The following is a 17,556-nucleotide window of genomic DNA, read 5'->3' on the forward strand; positions in this document are numbered from 1 at the left end:
CAGTCTCATAGCCTGTACGATGCTGTTGTACTGTGTATGTTGTTTCACGTGTCAAAGTTCTTCTCTGTTACTGGTCTCTTGTTATCATATTGCATGGAATAGTTCCTAGGGTGCATAGTGCTAAGGATAGGAAAGTTTTGCTACAGACAAAAATTTACTTCACTTTGACAGATGGAACATTGAAACCTCGTGGGAAATTACTTTCACAGGACTTTACAGTATTCTTCATTTTGGAGTGAATATTTCCAGAATATTATTATTGGTGGTAAATACTGGCTATATACTACCTATGCATTTTTGACTGTACTTTTGGTGTAGCTGATTTTACTTTTCCCTTCTACACTAACGTTCTTCTGCTCCTTGAGCTTCTTCTCTGTCTGCTTCTCAGGATACAGCTGTGTTTAGTGCTTCTTCTTTCTGAGATACTCTCATCCTTTAGAAAACTGACCCTGGGGCACCTTGCTTCCATCCTGCTTTCATCCAGAATCACAGAATGTTAGGGATTGGAAGCGACCTCGAAAGATCATCTAGTCCAATCCCCCTGCCAGAGCAGGAACACCTAGATGAGGTTACAGACAACATTGCCTGGTGACACGGGGCCACGTCTCCATCCCAGGGCACCCAGCAGCTGCACTCCTAAGAGGAAAGGTGAATCAATGAGAATCTTTGCAAGAGTCAGTCATGAGGCTGGTGGTCGTGTTTGCATTGATTGCCAGGTTTAAGCCCAGTGGTTTGCAAAGTAGACATCCTCTGGCCTGGTGTCAGCTGCCTTCCCATGAAGAGGAGGCAGCCAGGAGTGGAGTCCATGCAGTCCTTTCCCTGCCCCATGGGGCACAGCCCTGCTGGATCTAACCATGGAGGGCAGAGCCACGTATTGGAACCGGTGTCTGTCCATTGACCATTGACAGCCCCATCAAGGCGCTGAGCCAGGGCCGTGATCCACCTGGGGAGTCCAGTCAGGAGCAGCAGTTCCTTGGGACAGAGATAGGACAGAGACAAGGTGACAGTGGCTCTGGAGTCCACACAGGCAGCAGGACTGAAAGACAGACTGGAGAGAAGATGAAACGCTGGCCATGGGGTTCAACCCAGGAGACAGGTTGCCTACAGCCCATGTCTGAGGACCGTCCAGGAGTAAACCCCTAGTATATATAGTTTAGACCAGGCACCAGAGCCTGAGAAATATGACTTTTTTTCCATTGTGACCAGAAATCCTGTTCTGTCAAATATTCACTAGAATGATCACATTGCAGAAAAATAGCAATAATAAGGTGATGCTCAAGATTTACAGTGAAATTTAATGGTGAAAAAGTGCAGCTAGAATTCTCAGTAAATAGTTTCAATCTACATCTTGTAAGACTAATGAGTGCAGTGAGATTCTCGGTCTATATTGAGTATGCTAGAATAAATATCAAATATAGTTTATCATATTCCAGTTGCATTTCTTTTTTTCTCCTTTCCTCTTTTTTTAACCCGATGTTCTAAGGATTTCCTTTTAGTGCCTACGAACATCTCCTTTTGACAGACAGTGCAAATTAAAAGATATGGCCAGGCAAAGGAAACTGGAACCCAAATATGCCCCCTGGGTTTTCATTTACAGTTAGAAGCTACAGACACAATTACTGCTGACAGAAATTCAGAAGCCAGTGGCAGAGTGCATGTGGCAGTAGGCTCATGCCAGGCAGTAATTGGGAAGATTATTTTTAATCAGAGCATATCCTACAGCCCAAACATTAGAAATCTCTTGTAAGGCTGACAGGAAATTAAACTGAGACCAAACAAAAAAGCCTCGAAATAGAAGTAATATGGTTAGAAGTCTAATGATGGTAAAACTCACTGCTTGTTGTATTTGGCTGTTATCTAAGGGAAATTATTTTTAAGTTGCTGCAACAGATATCATTGTTTAATTGCATTTTTAGAACAGAATTAAAATAAAAAAATGTCAGATTAGATCAATTTATACATAGGCTTTTGATAAGGTGTGAAGCAGTAGGTGCTAAGTCAGGGCTAGTACCTGTGTGCATGTATTAGTAGTAATTTTTGTTATTGCTTTGGGGTTTTTTGGTTTTGTTTTTATTTAATGTTTAAGGGAGCTGCTTCTATGGAAAAATAATTTGGAATGTGTGGCTGTGGTGAGTGTTTCTGAAGCCTGCATGCCTGGGGCTGTCTCTCCATGACCCTGCAGAACTCACTGCCTGGGGGAGAGGAGAGCGAGATGCTCCCTGTGCTCATCTGCACACCTGAAATACTTATTTGCAAACACAACTTTTCCATTTTTAAGTGGATCTCTTCCTTGCCAGGCTTTTAAATACATACTTAGCAGGACTTCTTGTTGACTCTCAAATTTTCCTTTTCTCAGCACAGAAGGATGGGAGCAGTGTAGAAAGGTGGCTCTGCGGTCACTCCGGAGAAGGGCGTTGCTATTCTTGTGCATGCCCATCATACACAAATGTTGTAATACCATAAACAAGCAAAATGTGGCTAATTGTACATTTATTTCTGTATGGTAGGAGTGCAAAACAAGAGGCTGCTTCTTGCTTTGTGGAGATATATGACAGTCATGGAAAAGACAATTTAGTGTTAAAAATGCGAATCTTATGTTTCTCCACTGGGCTGCTTTTACCTGCGTGGACAGTCTTAATGACATTTCATGTCAGTACAAAGAATAATGAGGGATAACTTCAAAGTCTATCACAGTCAACTAGGTTATTTTGAGGCTTGTAAATACTATTTCATCAGAATATAGTATATTTCCACAAAATCATTAGCATTTTCCATCTGTATTGCCTTCTATTGAAAATTGTTTCATAGAATCATATGAGTATGACTGAAATGACTGAAAAGTCTTGCTTGTGGTTTAGCCCAAGTAGCTGGCATTTGTTTGGAGGAAATCCTATCTTGTCATGTTCATATTGCTAAATATTTTAAAGAATGTTTGTGGTCAGTAGAGCATAATTTTAATATTTCTATGAGGAAGAAATTGGAGAGGAGTTAAGTAGTACTGTAAAACTGGGCAAAATGAAGAATTACTCTTTGCTTAAATATTATAGCCAAGTTAATTGTTAGGTAACTATTTTAACATTTCTTGTACATTTGCTCTGGTTTAATACAGTAGTACTTTGTTAATTACATACAACAGTATATTCTTAATTGTTCCTGGAATTGCATACGTTCTTAAAATTCTGTACATCTTATTTCTGTGTGTATTCTGAGCTTCCCTGGTCACTACATTGTACAACTGCAAGATAAATCTGGAATACTAGCAGTAGCAGTTGTGAGTATAATGTTTCTAAAATTAATGATAAGTAACATTATGCTAAGTAGAAAGTTTGCTAGTATTAAGTGGTCAGATACAAGTCTTCAGAAAAGGGAAATTAATGAACTATAACCTCAATGAGATAGCATTTTAATTAGTATGAAGTTTGAAAAATGAGAGTTTTCATTTGAAAAATCACAGCGATTTGATATCGTGAAACACGAGGACCCCAGATGGAGAAAACCTGAGACGCTTAATTTTCAGTTACTCAATGCAGTTTTGTTGACCACAAATAAGTTTCAGTGTGACATTCCTAGATGGTCCTTAATCAGATGTCATTTTTGAAAATGCAGGCTAATTACTTAAAAAAGTACCTATCCTTAGAGATTTTTAAGGAACCCTCAATACCCTTAATTTACCTTGTGTTGTACTCAGAGATATCTTTGTTCTCACACAAACACTACCCAGGAAGGAAAAGATGCAGTAGTTCAAATGTACAGTCTATGTGCATATGCAGCCTTCTTACCCGAGCTGCCTTGTCTGTAGGTCTTTTTATGTGTATATGGTTCATTTTATTTCATAAACAGAAAGAAGCTTGTGGCTTCAGCTCAGAAACTGGGTCATGTGGGGGTTTTTTTTGGCAGTAAGTTGCAATTAGTGCTTGGAACTTCAGTTATGAAGTTGGATCTTGCTTTGACAGATAATGTCCCAGTGGTGGTGCCTGCTCTAAGGTGACCACAATGCAAAGGTGTTTTCTGGTGCTGGTTGTCACTGTTTCAGATTCTGAAGTTATTGGAGGTTCTTATCAGTACATGTGATAGTGACAATATTATCTGACATGCTTATAGAACATGTACCTTTCTGGTACAGGTTCTGGTTGTTGTTATTTATCCTCACCTGCATTAGAGATAGCCACTACTGATCTTTCATTTGCTGTTTGTTTGGTTTTTTTCTAATTGTTTTTTAAAATGAAATCACAAATAAGGAATAACATATTTTGTGGAAAAATATTCAATATGTACACTATTTGGAATTTTATTGAAGTGGATGAAAGGTATATTACATTTATCTATGGAATGTTTTGGTAATACACAGACTTAGGTGTGTATTTTCATTGAAGACTCAAAATTATGTACAGTGTATCTGCTTTCAAGACTATTTGTATCAGAACACATATACTATCATTTGCACATGGAAATAAAAACTGCATGCAGGGAGAATCTGCTACAAAAAATGTGGCTGAGCTTACTATAACTTCTAAAATTCAATGAATAATTCAGTAAAATATTAGATGTCACCAGCTGCTCATCAATGAGAAAAAGTGGCATAGAGTAGAATGTTACTCTATTCTAATTCACAGCTATATGCATATATAATGTATTTTGGATACCTTTTTGGTATATACGTTGTATGATTTACGATCATTATTCTTTTGCAAATTTGCTTGAAGTTTTCAATTGAAGAATACACAAAAAGTAAATCGCAGTTGTGTGTTCTTATTGAAACAGAAACCTATACTGGGGAAAATTTTTAACTGTGGTGTAGTAGTTGCATGTCTGTTTTAGTAGGTAAGTTCATAATACAAGCATAGGATTTAGTTTCAAATAAATTGCAAATTGTCTAGAAATTTTTACTGTCCATTGAATGATTAGTAAATAAATAATAAAATCTTTGTTGGTATTTGTGAACCAATAAGCAGATTTTGCTGTTCAGCTTTTTAGCACAATAAAATGCTATTATGACCCAATAATGTATGCAGCCCTTCTTGGGAAAGCCTAAACAATGCTTTATCATTTTTTTCTTTTTTTTTGGTTACAACGCATTGAATCTGAAAGCTTCTGTGGCTGCAGAGCACAAATATGATCTCCTTTAAAGCTCTCCTTTACAGTAAGAATGTATTTTTCTTTTCTTAGGAAACTACACAGAAGCCCCATGCAAGTGGTACCTATTGTTTTAATGATCAGAGCCTCCTTTCAGTAAGTGCAGTGACTTTTTTTTTTAAATTGTTGGGGTTTTTTTGTATGTTTTATTTTCTTTGGATTTTGACTGAAATCTCAGTTGTGCTGTCCTAATGAGTAAAGAAATATGTTGCACTCGACAAGGTGCCATGTCCTAGCTGGATCGCAGGACTAATAGACCATAAGTACAAGATCTGGTACCTTTTAGTCTTCAGTGAACAACAATTTGCAAGTGACATGCTTAGAAAATCATCTGCCTTGTTTCTGGCTGTAGGTTGAAGTGCTTTTCTCTTGCATTTTCCTTTTACACGTGAGAGTTACATCACTACCGTATTTATTTTACCTTTGGCTGATTCTGTCCGATAGAAATTACTTTGTATATAAATTAGTCACAGGCACTTTTTGCCTTTAGAACAGCTCTAGATAATTTGTCATGCTTTCCTTTTGAAATGCACCCACAATATCAGAATATGGGATATCATGAATGAAGCTTCAGAGTTTATAGGACATGTAAAAAAGTGTTTGTGCTGTTTGATTTTTTTTTGCTTTTTTTCCCTCCTGAGAAGAGGCTTTCACATCCAAACTATTTGTTGCTATTTCATACTTGGAATTTTTTCATTTTAACACATACAGATAGACAATATTGATTCAACACTCTTCAATCAGGATATAACTTTCTGTACTTATAATAGTAAATGCAGAAGTATCAGAAAACGTTAAGTCTATGATTCTTCATAGGTCTGTGTTTGGTACTTCTCAAACAATTTTTAATAATCCTCTGCTTAAAATAAACTGCAATGCTCTAACATTTCACATTGAATAATGAACATGGCTTGTTCTGTATTGGGCTGACTGAATATAGTTATGTTTTATAAACTTTTATAATTTTCTTTGTGTAGAAAGTAAAAAAATTGCAAATGTGTATTGAGAAAATAATGGACTAGATTCACTTCTTAGTTCAAACATGTATTAGTATATGAGTTCTGCCCCAACACACAAAGTTTGGCATCATTGAAAAAATTGGACTTACAGTTCTTGTTAGGAATAAGAAGAGTTTTATATTTATTCCTGTACACTGAACACAGTCTTCTTCCAAATGTCTTTGGGAAAAAAGATTTCATTATTTCAAAAGACTGCCTGGCTTACAGGGGGGGAAAAAAAGAGCCTGCTCATCTTGAGGTCAGATTTAGATCAATTCTGTAGTGCTCAGCACGCTTGTTGCTTTCGTTTTTTCCTCTGTTATGAATAGTATTCTCTGTCACAGAATAAGCTTACAGCTCTTAGCAGAATTGGATGCAATTGACAGCTTTTGTTAGGAAAAATTCTGGTAAAAATTGCAAGAATGAGGTTGGGGTTTCTAACCCATGGGACACAGTGGTCCCTGAGATCATTACTGGCATGTTTTTAGGAAGCTAACATTAATTTGACTGTGAATATAGTGCTTCAGTATCTATAAATGCAGTAGAAGCAGAAGATACATATTTTTGTCCAACAAGCTAAAGCAGAAATTTGGGATATATGACAAGAAAGAAGAAAAAAATGCTCATTTGGAATTTGAGGAAGGTTTAATGCTGCCAAATCTCAGTGTGCATAATTGGTATTATTATTTTCCCTTGTGATCATAAGCTAACCAGCACAATGAATATCAATCAACTTCCAGGGCTAAGAGGTCATTTTTGTACCAAGCGGAGACCGAAGTCCAGCGCGTTGCCTGGTAACAGCCTCTGTAGCTGAGTTGGCTCCTATGTAGACCATATGGCTGGGCGTTGTGCCCTATTCACCCGTGACATGGTGTACACATGTAGTACATCACTGATTATAAAATGGTTTGTCCCAACGCCTTATTTAGAAGAAGCATTGAAAAATAGCAGTACAAATCCAGCACAAACGTGTTAAGATTATGGAATTGTAACTAACGAAACAAATTTATGTCACAAGTGTCAAAAAGCCCAAGTAATAATCACAGTAAATTTTGTGTTTAGTTTGATTAAGTATAATTTCTAGCTACGATTGCTTTACAGTATTTTTCTATTTCATATTGATAGCCAAATATGTTGAGGTAAATATGGTTTTAACAGTTTAATAAGAGAAAAATCCTGTATTTTAAAATGTAATTTTTTAATGTAATTGGTTGATTTTAACAGCCTATGGATTTGTTATTTGACCTTCTATTAATTGTGCAATAATATCTACAGTATTCAACCAAAGATGCAGGGCATTGAGCAAACCAGTAAGCAAAGCAATAAAAGACAATTAAAGAAAAGAAAAACTGAAAATAAACACAACAGGCAAAAGAGATAGAATTGTTCTAAGTAGACAATGGAAAATCAAGCACAAAGAGTGACTGGCGAGGAGTTTGTAGCAGAAATGGACATAAACCTTAGATCATCAGAGTCCTCGTCATTTGTTCCCTTAACCAGAGCATTTATCCCATTCTCTTGACATGACCTGGGATTCATTCAGGTAGGGATGTTGCAGGGCACGGTGTCAGGTGATGGCTTGTGCTGTGATCTCTGTGCACAATGCCAGTTAAAGTTGAAAGACAAGAAATGGGGTTGATCTCGTTTGTAATGACAATGATCTGCACAAGTGAAATGGAAGATTATTGACTGGTATCCCAGCTCAGAGAGCCGGACAGGTAGCAGTGGTTAAATAGCATTTCCCTGTGTTTGGCTTTCTTGGAAAGATGAATTATTGTGCTTGGCCCTACGCAGCTCCCTTATCTAAAGCTGCCATTCTTTGGCAAAGAAACCGTTTCTCTTTGGCATTCCACCTAAGTTCTCTGAATACAGTTCAGGGAAAAAGTAGAAGAAAGCTATTATATTTTTCCATATTTTGCAGAAAGTTTATATGATTCCTTTTGAGATGAAAGTTCTGGGTACTTGCCCTTTCTGTTGTTTTTTCCAAGTCTTCACATTGTATGTAGTTGCTACATAGCTTGATGAACACACCATAGTTAAGTGATCTTGTTGTTTTATTACCAATGTGTTTCATTGTCTAGAAATTTTTAAGGTAATAGGGGAAAGCTGAGATAGGGGTGCTACTCCATGTTAATTTGATAGTTACATCCTTTGGAAGATCTGCCATGATTATCCACATTTTAAACCCCGGTGGATGGAGATGCCTGTATCCAAGTATGCTGTTGGTCTCAAAGCCGTCTTATCTTCGTTTCTCCTTCAGTCTGTCAGTGACACAAAAGCAGTTGCTGTCCTGTTAAGGCCTATACAGCCATTGAGAGAAAGGCATTTAAACCCCTTTTCCCTAATTTTAGAGCTGTGTTTTCCTTTGAATTGTAAACATGTTGAAATAAGTCACAGAAAAATAGCTATTATTGCATTGAAAATAATTTATTATTGAGGTTATGGGTCCTTTTCCCCCTTCATTAAACACATATTTTAAAATTGTTAATAGAGCAAATCTATTTTCCAACACAGCTTAGTATGCCACAGAGGCTTCTGAGGAGTTTAGTATGATCTAGGGATTTCTACCTGAATTGCATGAACAAAATGATTGTGAAAGAGAGCCATTCTAAAATATCATAATTATTTTAGAAATAAAGCAGTATTATAACCTTTTTCCTATAAAGGTATACGGAAAAATGATATTAATGATTGCATTCATATTTATTTGTCTTTCAGTATTCTAATGTAGTCTGAATTATAGTATTAGTCTAGAAAGTTGAATGTTTTTAAAATTGCAGCACTTTGAATTATTGATACCTGTGAATTACAATAAAAATGGTTGGAGAAGGGTAGTTAGATAACGTAAATGAAGCAGTGAGTTCTGCTCCATTACTTCATCTGAGCGAGAATGGGGAACTGTTTAGTTGTTAGTATTTGCTCCATTGTCTTATTATTCATTGTTGTTTTGCAATATCTTCAAATATCTTCAGTGGTTGTTGTAGGAATTCATTAAGGGCCAGACACAGTGAGGCATTTACACAGTCCGAATGATAAGCAGGAGAATACTGGCACGGATGTGTTTTCTTCAGAAAAATGTAGCTAAGATAGCTCAGTCTGACCTGTGTTTGAATTTTTTCTGGTGCTGGTGCAAGGTAATTCAGTTTTAGGTGGTTGAATTGTAATATTGCTTTTCTATTAGTTAGATACATGTTCAGTTAGATATGATCTTCAACTCCCTCCTGCATAGGGAACTAAATATGTTACCTTTGTTTAGTTCAGGGATTTTTTTTTTTTGTCTGCATGTTCCAAAGCTTACATTATTTCATTTCCCATAGGGAAAGAAAATACTGTTTTATTTTGTTGGGTGTACTAATTTGGAGTTTGTCAGTAAAATCTCTAATGGTCTTAGACAAAAAAAGCAGTTTTGTGGTAGCAGATTTACATGAACCACTGTTAAACCACTGCTGTAGTTTACAATTACCTAAAGTGTAAATGGGGGGTGGGTGGGTATGTTTTTACAATGTACTTAATCACTGCTGCAGATAATTATGTATGTATGTATGTATTTATTTTAACATCTAAAGAATTTAGAAGCTGCTCTTTCAAAGCAGATCAAAGAGGATAAGGCTTACTGAGATGGAATAGGACGTATGTTTTGAAAATAAGATTGTTGTGAACTATAACTCAGTAAGGGAGGTTAGCTTTTTAATTTGCTCTTAGTTGCATACAAATGTACATGTAAAGAACTACTGAATCACTTATTCTTTTCTTCCTCCTCTGTTATAAGAATGTAGTCAGTTTTGCTTTCAGATGGATTCTTCTGTGAACTTTCTCAATCCTCCATCTTTGTAAGTGATGTTTTTAGTCTACCAAGTAAAAGCTATAGGGTTTGAATATGGATTAACCTTAGAATCTGAATTTACTGGATGCAGCAGCCTGTTTTCTGGCACTACTGAGGTATTTCCTTCATAAACATTATCTTGCAGCCACTTTCCTATTCAGGCATTATGAAAATTTTCACATGCATGTAAACACTTAGGTCAGAATACTTCCATTGGCAATTGTAGGCACTCTGGATATTCTCCAGATTACAGCATTAAGATGTTTTTGATCAAGTTCATTTCCGTTGTGTTGTGGCATTTAAGAGATACCAAGTCCCAAAATTCCTCTGAGATTAGTATGTGTCATTATCTCTTTATTACAGAAGGAGAAACCAGAAAATTGAACAGCCTGACTGATGTGCCAGGAGAGGGAGTATAGCAGAGCTAGGATTTGAATTCATATTTCTCAAATCCCAAATCATTGCTTCTGTTACTGGGCCATCTTTCCTCTTGCTATCCCTCTAATCCAATACCTTTTATTGTTAATGATTTTTACATTTAACAAGTGAAAAAGAACTTACAATTTCACGCTCTCTCCTGTCTCATAAAAATTGAAAATTTTCCTCAAGAAAATCATGCAATTATTAGTAAAATCCTATCAGTGTAGCTCAAAGCTAATTGAAACTTAACAGTCCTCATGATGATCTGGGTCATGTCAAGGGTGTTAGCATTCTTTAATAAAGATATACGTTTGATCCTTTTTCTTTGAAGAGCTTACAGACTTTTCTAACTATTTTTATAATGCTCATTATGCAAAGCGAAGGTACAGCCATTGCGAGCACTTGGGTTGTTCAGTATAGCACGCTGTTAACTGTAGCAATGAGATTGTGGGTTTTGGGATGTGATAGCAGCCCTGGATCCCTGGGGGGTTCATTTCTGTGTTGCTGTGTTCGTGCTGCCATATGTTAAACTCTCAGAGTTGCTACATCTTCAGTGTGGTCGCTGCCTGAGCTCAGCTACCTCAGGTAGGCTTGTCTTAGAGGATGGCAAAGCCATGATCCTGCAGCAGTGCACGCATGGAAAATTTTGCAATAAATCCTCGGTGAGTCAGGCCTGTATTCAGTGGAGAATCACTCTATCCCTGCACACGGTGCCTTCATATTCGATCTTATGCCACAGTGTTTGGCTTTTTTTTGGATCTGAGATCCTGCTGAGCTGTGTCTGGATGCAGCACTGGGCACAGGTGTGATAGCATATTATTGTTTCAGTGGGGGAGTATCTCCACTGCTACTGTTCATGGAAATGAACAGGACTTTTAGATTGTAATAATTGAACTAGATGTGGTGATTTTTTTTTCTGTTAAATTTGAGGTTGGTAACTGAGTTGACAAGTCTGTGTTATAACGTGTTACTCCTGTGTAGCTTGTACACAATCAATAAACAAGACGCTATGTGAGAATTTTTACTGATCCTGCAAGATATCTTAGAAATCATATAACCATTTAAATTTTGAATATGGGATGGCGGTTTGAAAATATATCTTTGGTGGAGAAGAAGAATGCTGAGAAATAACAAACTGATTGATGTAAAATGAAATGTTTATCCTTATTCTGCAGAGTTTAAGAGATTTTAAAAGACGAAACAGAAAGTGAATTTGACAGAATACATTCAGGATTGTTTACTACCTTCAGAAATTGAGCTGTACCTCTCAGAATTGCTTCTGACTGGACATTTCTAGAAGCTCACCAGCAACCATAGGCATGTCCTAGCACTGATCCCTGGGCTTTACTGGTTTGGGATTTCTCACTAAGTAGTTAAGCCTGTATCTTCCATGGTATTGAAGTACCTTTACATCTGTTAATGCATTAATGTGAGAGATTTGTCTCTGACCTACCAAAACCATTGCATATGAATCACACAGGGAAAATTTGGGTAGATTGATCAAAGAACAGAGTCCTTGTCTGTGTGTGCAGAGGGAGGAAAGCTGCCTGTAAGACTCTGACAGACGGTGTGCTGGCGTGTTCTAACTTCACCCTGAAGCAGCAGTTGGCCAAGCGCTTGTTAGATGTGGCAGGTCTCAGACACCAGCACGCAAAGTCATATTCAACTCCCATGTACTGTGTATCAGTCTTGGATGTATCTTCTCTATACTGACAGAGTCAAGAAACACGTTTACCTGTATGTGGTGGGTGTGATGCTGACTGACAGGTCAGCCCCCACCTACCAACTCGCTCAGTGCCCCCAGTGAGATGGAGGGGAGAATGGAAACAGTAAAAGCAAGAAAAAAAACCCCAAACTTGTGGGTTGAGATAACACAGTTTAAGTGAAGCAAACCTGCATACACAAGCAAAGCAAAATAAGGATTCTTTCACTATTTCTCCTTGGCAGGCGGGTGTTTCACCATTTCCAGCAAGGCAGGGCTTTGGCCCTTTGGTACTTTGGGAAGACAAACACTGTAACCATAGACATTCCCTCCTCTTTCCTCCTTTCCATGAGGGAAAAGAGAGGAGAGGGGAAAATACCAAACCAAAAAACCTTGATGCAGTGCAAACACTGCTCAGCAATAGTCTGACAATAGCAATAACACTGGTGTGTTATCAACACTGTTTTAGTCACAAATGCAAAACACAGCACCATATGGGCTGCTATGAAGAAAATTAACTCTGTCTCAGCCAGACACAGTGCACTATGAAACTGCTGCTTTGCTTCTTCACTATGAAGTTTTTGCTTATTTCATCTGTACCCCAGAGCAACGAAGATTTATGAGCACATCTGGAAAGAGTGGTGCATTAGAACCACTGGAAGGGTGGTGGTTTTCTTTGCTTGAGGTTTGTTGTTTTGCTGTTGCATTTTTTTGGGGGTATTTTTGTTGCTATTGTTGGGGTTTTTTTCTTCTTGAGGGATATTTTGCACAGCTAAATGACTCAGTTAAAAAAAAAAAAAAGTATATAAAGTATATATTTGGTCTACACTGAGAAAAGATTGATCTGAAATCCTTCACGAATTATGTGTTTATCAAGACCAAGTTGTTGTGTGCTATTGATTTTTAGATCTGCACAGTCTACAAGTAATAAATGTTGCAGAGCCAAAATAATTTTCTGTGGTTTTCTATCTTTTGTATAAGCCAGGTTAGGATATTGAAGTACAAATCAATTGCTTTGCCACTCATATTCCTTGAAACCCAAAAAGAAAATTTCAGCATTAGTTATGGTTTCCTAATATTTCTGTTTTCTGGTTCTGAACCTTATCCTTCAGGCAATAGGGCTTGTTTTCTCTGACAAGCTTTTCTGCAACTTGGTCACCAGTAGTACAACAGATAGTTATGAAGAAAAGAATGTCTACAGGAGGCAGAATCATCATAGATGACTCCTAACAGCAAAAATGTGAAATATAATTAAACAAAAATCACTTGCAAATAGCAACATCTACATAGAATTAGATCTGAAGGTACAAGGGCGGTGACAAAGTGATAGGACTCCCATCTGTTTGTGGCTGATGTATATTCTCTAATGTGCCCTGATGCGTGCTTTCAGAAATGATCATTTTTACTACTGAAACATTGGGAATATTCAAGCAATAGGATCGGAGTGCATGAGAATGGAACCAGTTTCATGGGGTGGCTTTGTGATTCGAGGCAAAAGTTTGGAATACGTGAATTGAGGGGCTTTAGATAATGTTTGTCTGGAACAAATCTAGCTCTTAGCTACTGATGAACACACTAATAAAACAAACTAAACAGGTACTACGGAAGTAATTTTATGGCAGATCGATACAATTTGTTATTACTGACTCAGGAATGTTAATTGGAGGAATGTGATTAGGGGGATATAGATTTAGAAGCTACAGGTGTGCTTAAAACAATATCTTCCATGTTTCTTTAATAGGTTGTGGGGAAAAAAAAATAGTTCCTTTATACTTGATGTTTAACTACCACAGAAAACCTGAATTTCCATAATTTGATGAATATCATTACAGTTAGGGTTTTATTTGTGCTTTAATGTATACTAAAGAGAGAGAACAGTAAAATTCTTCAGAGAGTACTCATAAAGCAGCTCTAAAGTTCACTTATTGAAACGTTGAAAAGATTTTGTACCATCTGATGTGTAAAGTGAAATATAATGATTCTTTCTGGTTTGAGGGATATTTGTATTACGTTCTGGTTGTGGCTAAGAGCCACTTCAATGTAATATGATACAACTCTTTCATGATTCATATTTTTTAAGAAAATGGCCCATATTTAAATAGGCTGTGGCTGTGTCCAGTGTATCTATCCAACATCAGTAAATTATTTCCTTGGGACCGTTGGCCCCAAATGAAGGACATTGTAAACAGCACCCATAAGTAATGCTCCTCTGTGATGTCCAAGGAATACCTCCATAGTTTCTTGGGAGACCTCTGTTATTGTTCAAAGTGGTCAGTGCCTCCATCCAGCGTGGAGATTTTAGTAGCAATCTGCTCCAGGCTCATTCCCCTCCTCCTTCTTTCTGTTCCATCCCACTTCTCCTCCTCATGGGATGTTTCTCCTGCTTCACTCAGGTCTAGAAATTAAGTCCAGGTAGAGATATTGTACCTTCTTTATGTACCTTCTGAGATTGATTTTAAAGGAAGAGAGAAAACCAGCATAACCATTCCATTGCTTATAGTGTAGGATGGAAAGAATCAAAGTCCTAAAAACCGTGGACAGGCCACCTGAAAATGAGCCTAGTTCCATGGACTGATGTTCTCTGCCATAAAGTCAGGAAGGTTTTCATACAAAGATCTATTATTTGTGAGGGGCATAAGCTGCTTGAACTGAAATGTCAGTGGAAAACCTGAAAAAAGGCTGAACTGGAAGGCAAAAAACATTTGCCAATGACACAATTATTCAAGAGAAATCACATAGAATTGCAGCAAGGTTTCTCGGTATTGGTTAAGTGGCAGATGAAATAGGTGCTGATGAAAGGGCATGTAGTGCTGAGAGCAAATACAGGTTATACAGAGGAGTTGGGTTTGTTGCAAAGGTAACGAGGTCGCTGGGAAAATGCAGCTAGGACCAGAAGAAAGCAGTAACCTTATACACACTTTGCTAGCAGAGCCTGGAGATGAGGGTCTTCCTCTCACCTCAGAGAGGAGAGAGGATAGAGAAATTTTAAGTGCACATCCAGTGAACCACGAGGCTGAAGTGTAACAAAGGCAGATCCACTAGTATTTCACTGGTATGAATAAATGGTGAATTTTTACGGTGAAGGGGGTTTATAGGTCCATGGAAATCTATACTATTCAGTGGTACAAGGGATAAAATAATGACACAAATTTCTATTGAGAAAGGATTATTTGGAATAGACAAAAACTAAGACTGACTGGGAAAGTGCAAAAAGCTGAAAGACTAAGTGACAGAATAAAATTCACTTTCAGAATTTCGTAATAGCCAGAAATCTGTTCCTGAGGAGGGAGTGCATGACTTACTGCTCAGAAGCCTTTCTTGGAAACATCAAATAGAGTTCTCAGAAGCATTATTTCAATGCTTGACATCTGTCAAAAAATTGAATATTTCATAATTTTCAGGAAAGGCATTCAGTACAGAAAATACAGGGCTGTTTCTGCTGGAGTTTGCATTGGTCTTTTTTGATTAATGTTAGGAAATAAAAGTATTTTATAAGTAACTCCTAATGATGTACATAGTCCTGATAGTAAAGGTTACGTTTTCAAAACAAGTATTTTTGTTGTTTCTAGCAGTTCACTTGCCTCCAGTAGGAAACCTGTTAAGTTTTGTATTCCTGCAACCTGAGTATAGTTTCACGATTTAAATTATATGCCCAAGATTGGCAAAAACATGCAAATGTGTTATAGTCAGGCAACTCTACCAGTTAGTCTATGTTTTTAATGATATTGTAATTTAAGTGTTTGCTCAGCCAAAAATCAAGGAACATGTCAGTTTAATATCTGCATGGGGATGGACTTAATTATCCTTTTAATCTGCAAATGAAATCAACCCCTTCTCTCTTATACTGCCCATAATACATTGTGAGATGGAGAGGGTTGATGCTGTTTTGTGGCTGTCATTAGTATCATAATATGATCAATGGTGAATAATGATAAATATCATTAATATGATAAGATGGTAAATGTCACAATGTTTAGTTTGCTGCTTTTTTTTTTAACATCTTTCCTAAATTTAAGTGAATACATGAGATGGTTGGTTTTCATTTGTTTTTGAATCAAATTTGGGATGTTTACATAATGGAGAAAAACTGGAGGAAAAAAAATCAATTGACTGTAAGAATTCAGGAGCAAAAAGCAAATAAAATAAAGCTAACTGCATCATCATTATTATATTTGAATGCAGCTTATTAGCCAACTTTCTTATTCTGTTAAAGTCCTTATTAATGATTCCTAAATAAGCAGACTTTGCCATGTTGATATTATCTGTGATCCATTATTGAATCAACAGAAATAAACCTGCTGTCATTAGCCTAATTATTTAGATATGATGAAACATAATGACTGTTTTAAGTGCAAATAAGCTGCAGTTAGCAAGTAACTAGCCAAATAAGTGAGGTAGGATAGCAGGGAAATGACTCACAGGAGTGGGAAGTAAAATTGACGAAATGCAAACACTTATTAGAAGAAAAACACACATGAGATGCCATTTCTCACTGTTGCAAGTACATTTGAGGGCAAACCGCTGGTCCCTGAGTAGATAATGGTGATATTGTTTATTGCTTTGTATTTGTTTTTTTGTTTAACTATCCAGCTTTGCCAGAACATCTGTTTGAAGCGAACTCTGAGCCTTCATCGCAGCCCTTGATATATCAGGTTTGCTGGTTGTTATTGCTGCATCTGTGACTCCTGAAATTACCTACAGCTGGGCTGGCTGCAGCTTTACAGTAGCCAACACTCAGCAATTTGGCTGGTCTTTTACTGGAGCAATCTGGGGCTCGAAGTAAGTGCCTGTAAGGTAAAATAACTGTTCCTGTTATGAGGTAGAGGAAAGGAAAGGAAAGGAAAGGAAAGGAAAGGAAAGGAAAGGAAAGGAAAGGAAAGGAAAGGGAGAAGGAAAATAAATTAACTTCATGAAAGGCACTTGTCAACTGTAGTCGAATAACAGCTATTTTGAATGTCATCTGATTAACCACTTGATTAAAATAATTTCCTTTTTACAGCCAAAATATTTTCATAAAAATAGAATAATGTAGAAGATATATTTAAAATTGATTTCTGACAGTCTAGTTAGGGATAGTTGTGTTTGTAACTAAATGTTTGTCAGGAAAAAATAAGGGCCACAGGCATCCTCTTGTAGCTGTGTGCAGGAGGCTATCTTCATGCATCATTTTTTCCCCATTAGCTCTAAAAATAAGGAAGATGCAGTTGTTTTGTGTGTTGGCTTGGTGTTTTTATTTTTTTTATTTATGGTACCAGTGTAAAATGAGTGGAAATACTTCTTTCTGGCACCAGGAAACCAGATTTCTTATCACAAAAGAGAAAACTTTAGAATTAAATTTTCTTTTAATATCTGTGACTTTGTAGTTTATTCATAAATAAGCTTTTCTGTTTTATTGTTGATTATATGAATTTCAATATTTGCAAGCCTTTATGTAATTTTACCCTAGTTCTGTTTTAAGCAATTACAAAATGAAAAATGCT

The 17,556-nt window shown here is 37.0% G+C and overlaps 1 protein-coding gene across 23 annotated transcripts in view; it reads left to right on the forward strand.

Moving 5' to 3' along the window:
- The window catches only part of RBFOX1 (RNA binding fox-1 homolog 1), a 1,115,790-nt gene that overhangs the window by 454,987 nt on the left and 643,247 nt on the right, over window positions 1-17,556 (forward strand). For 21 of the 23 annotated variants that reach the window (XM_065030742.1, XM_065030745.1, XM_065030772.1 and 18 more), the window contains one exon: window positions 5,167-5,229. The exons of the other annotated variants lie outside the window; for them this stretch is intronic. In XM_065030742.1, the coding sequence (XP_064886814.1) occupies window positions 5,167-5,229 (63 nt within the window). The remainder of the gene's footprint in view (window positions 1-5,166; window positions 5,230-17,556) is intronic. 23 annotated transcript variants of the gene reach the window in all.

This window comes from Columba livia, chromosome 15, assembly GCF_036013475.1.
Source record: "Columba livia isolate bColLiv1 breed racing homer chromosome 15, bColLiv1.pat.W.v2, whole genome shotgun sequence".
Lineage (NCBI taxonomy): Eukaryota > Metazoa > Chordata > Aves > Columbiformes > Columbidae > Columba > Columba livia.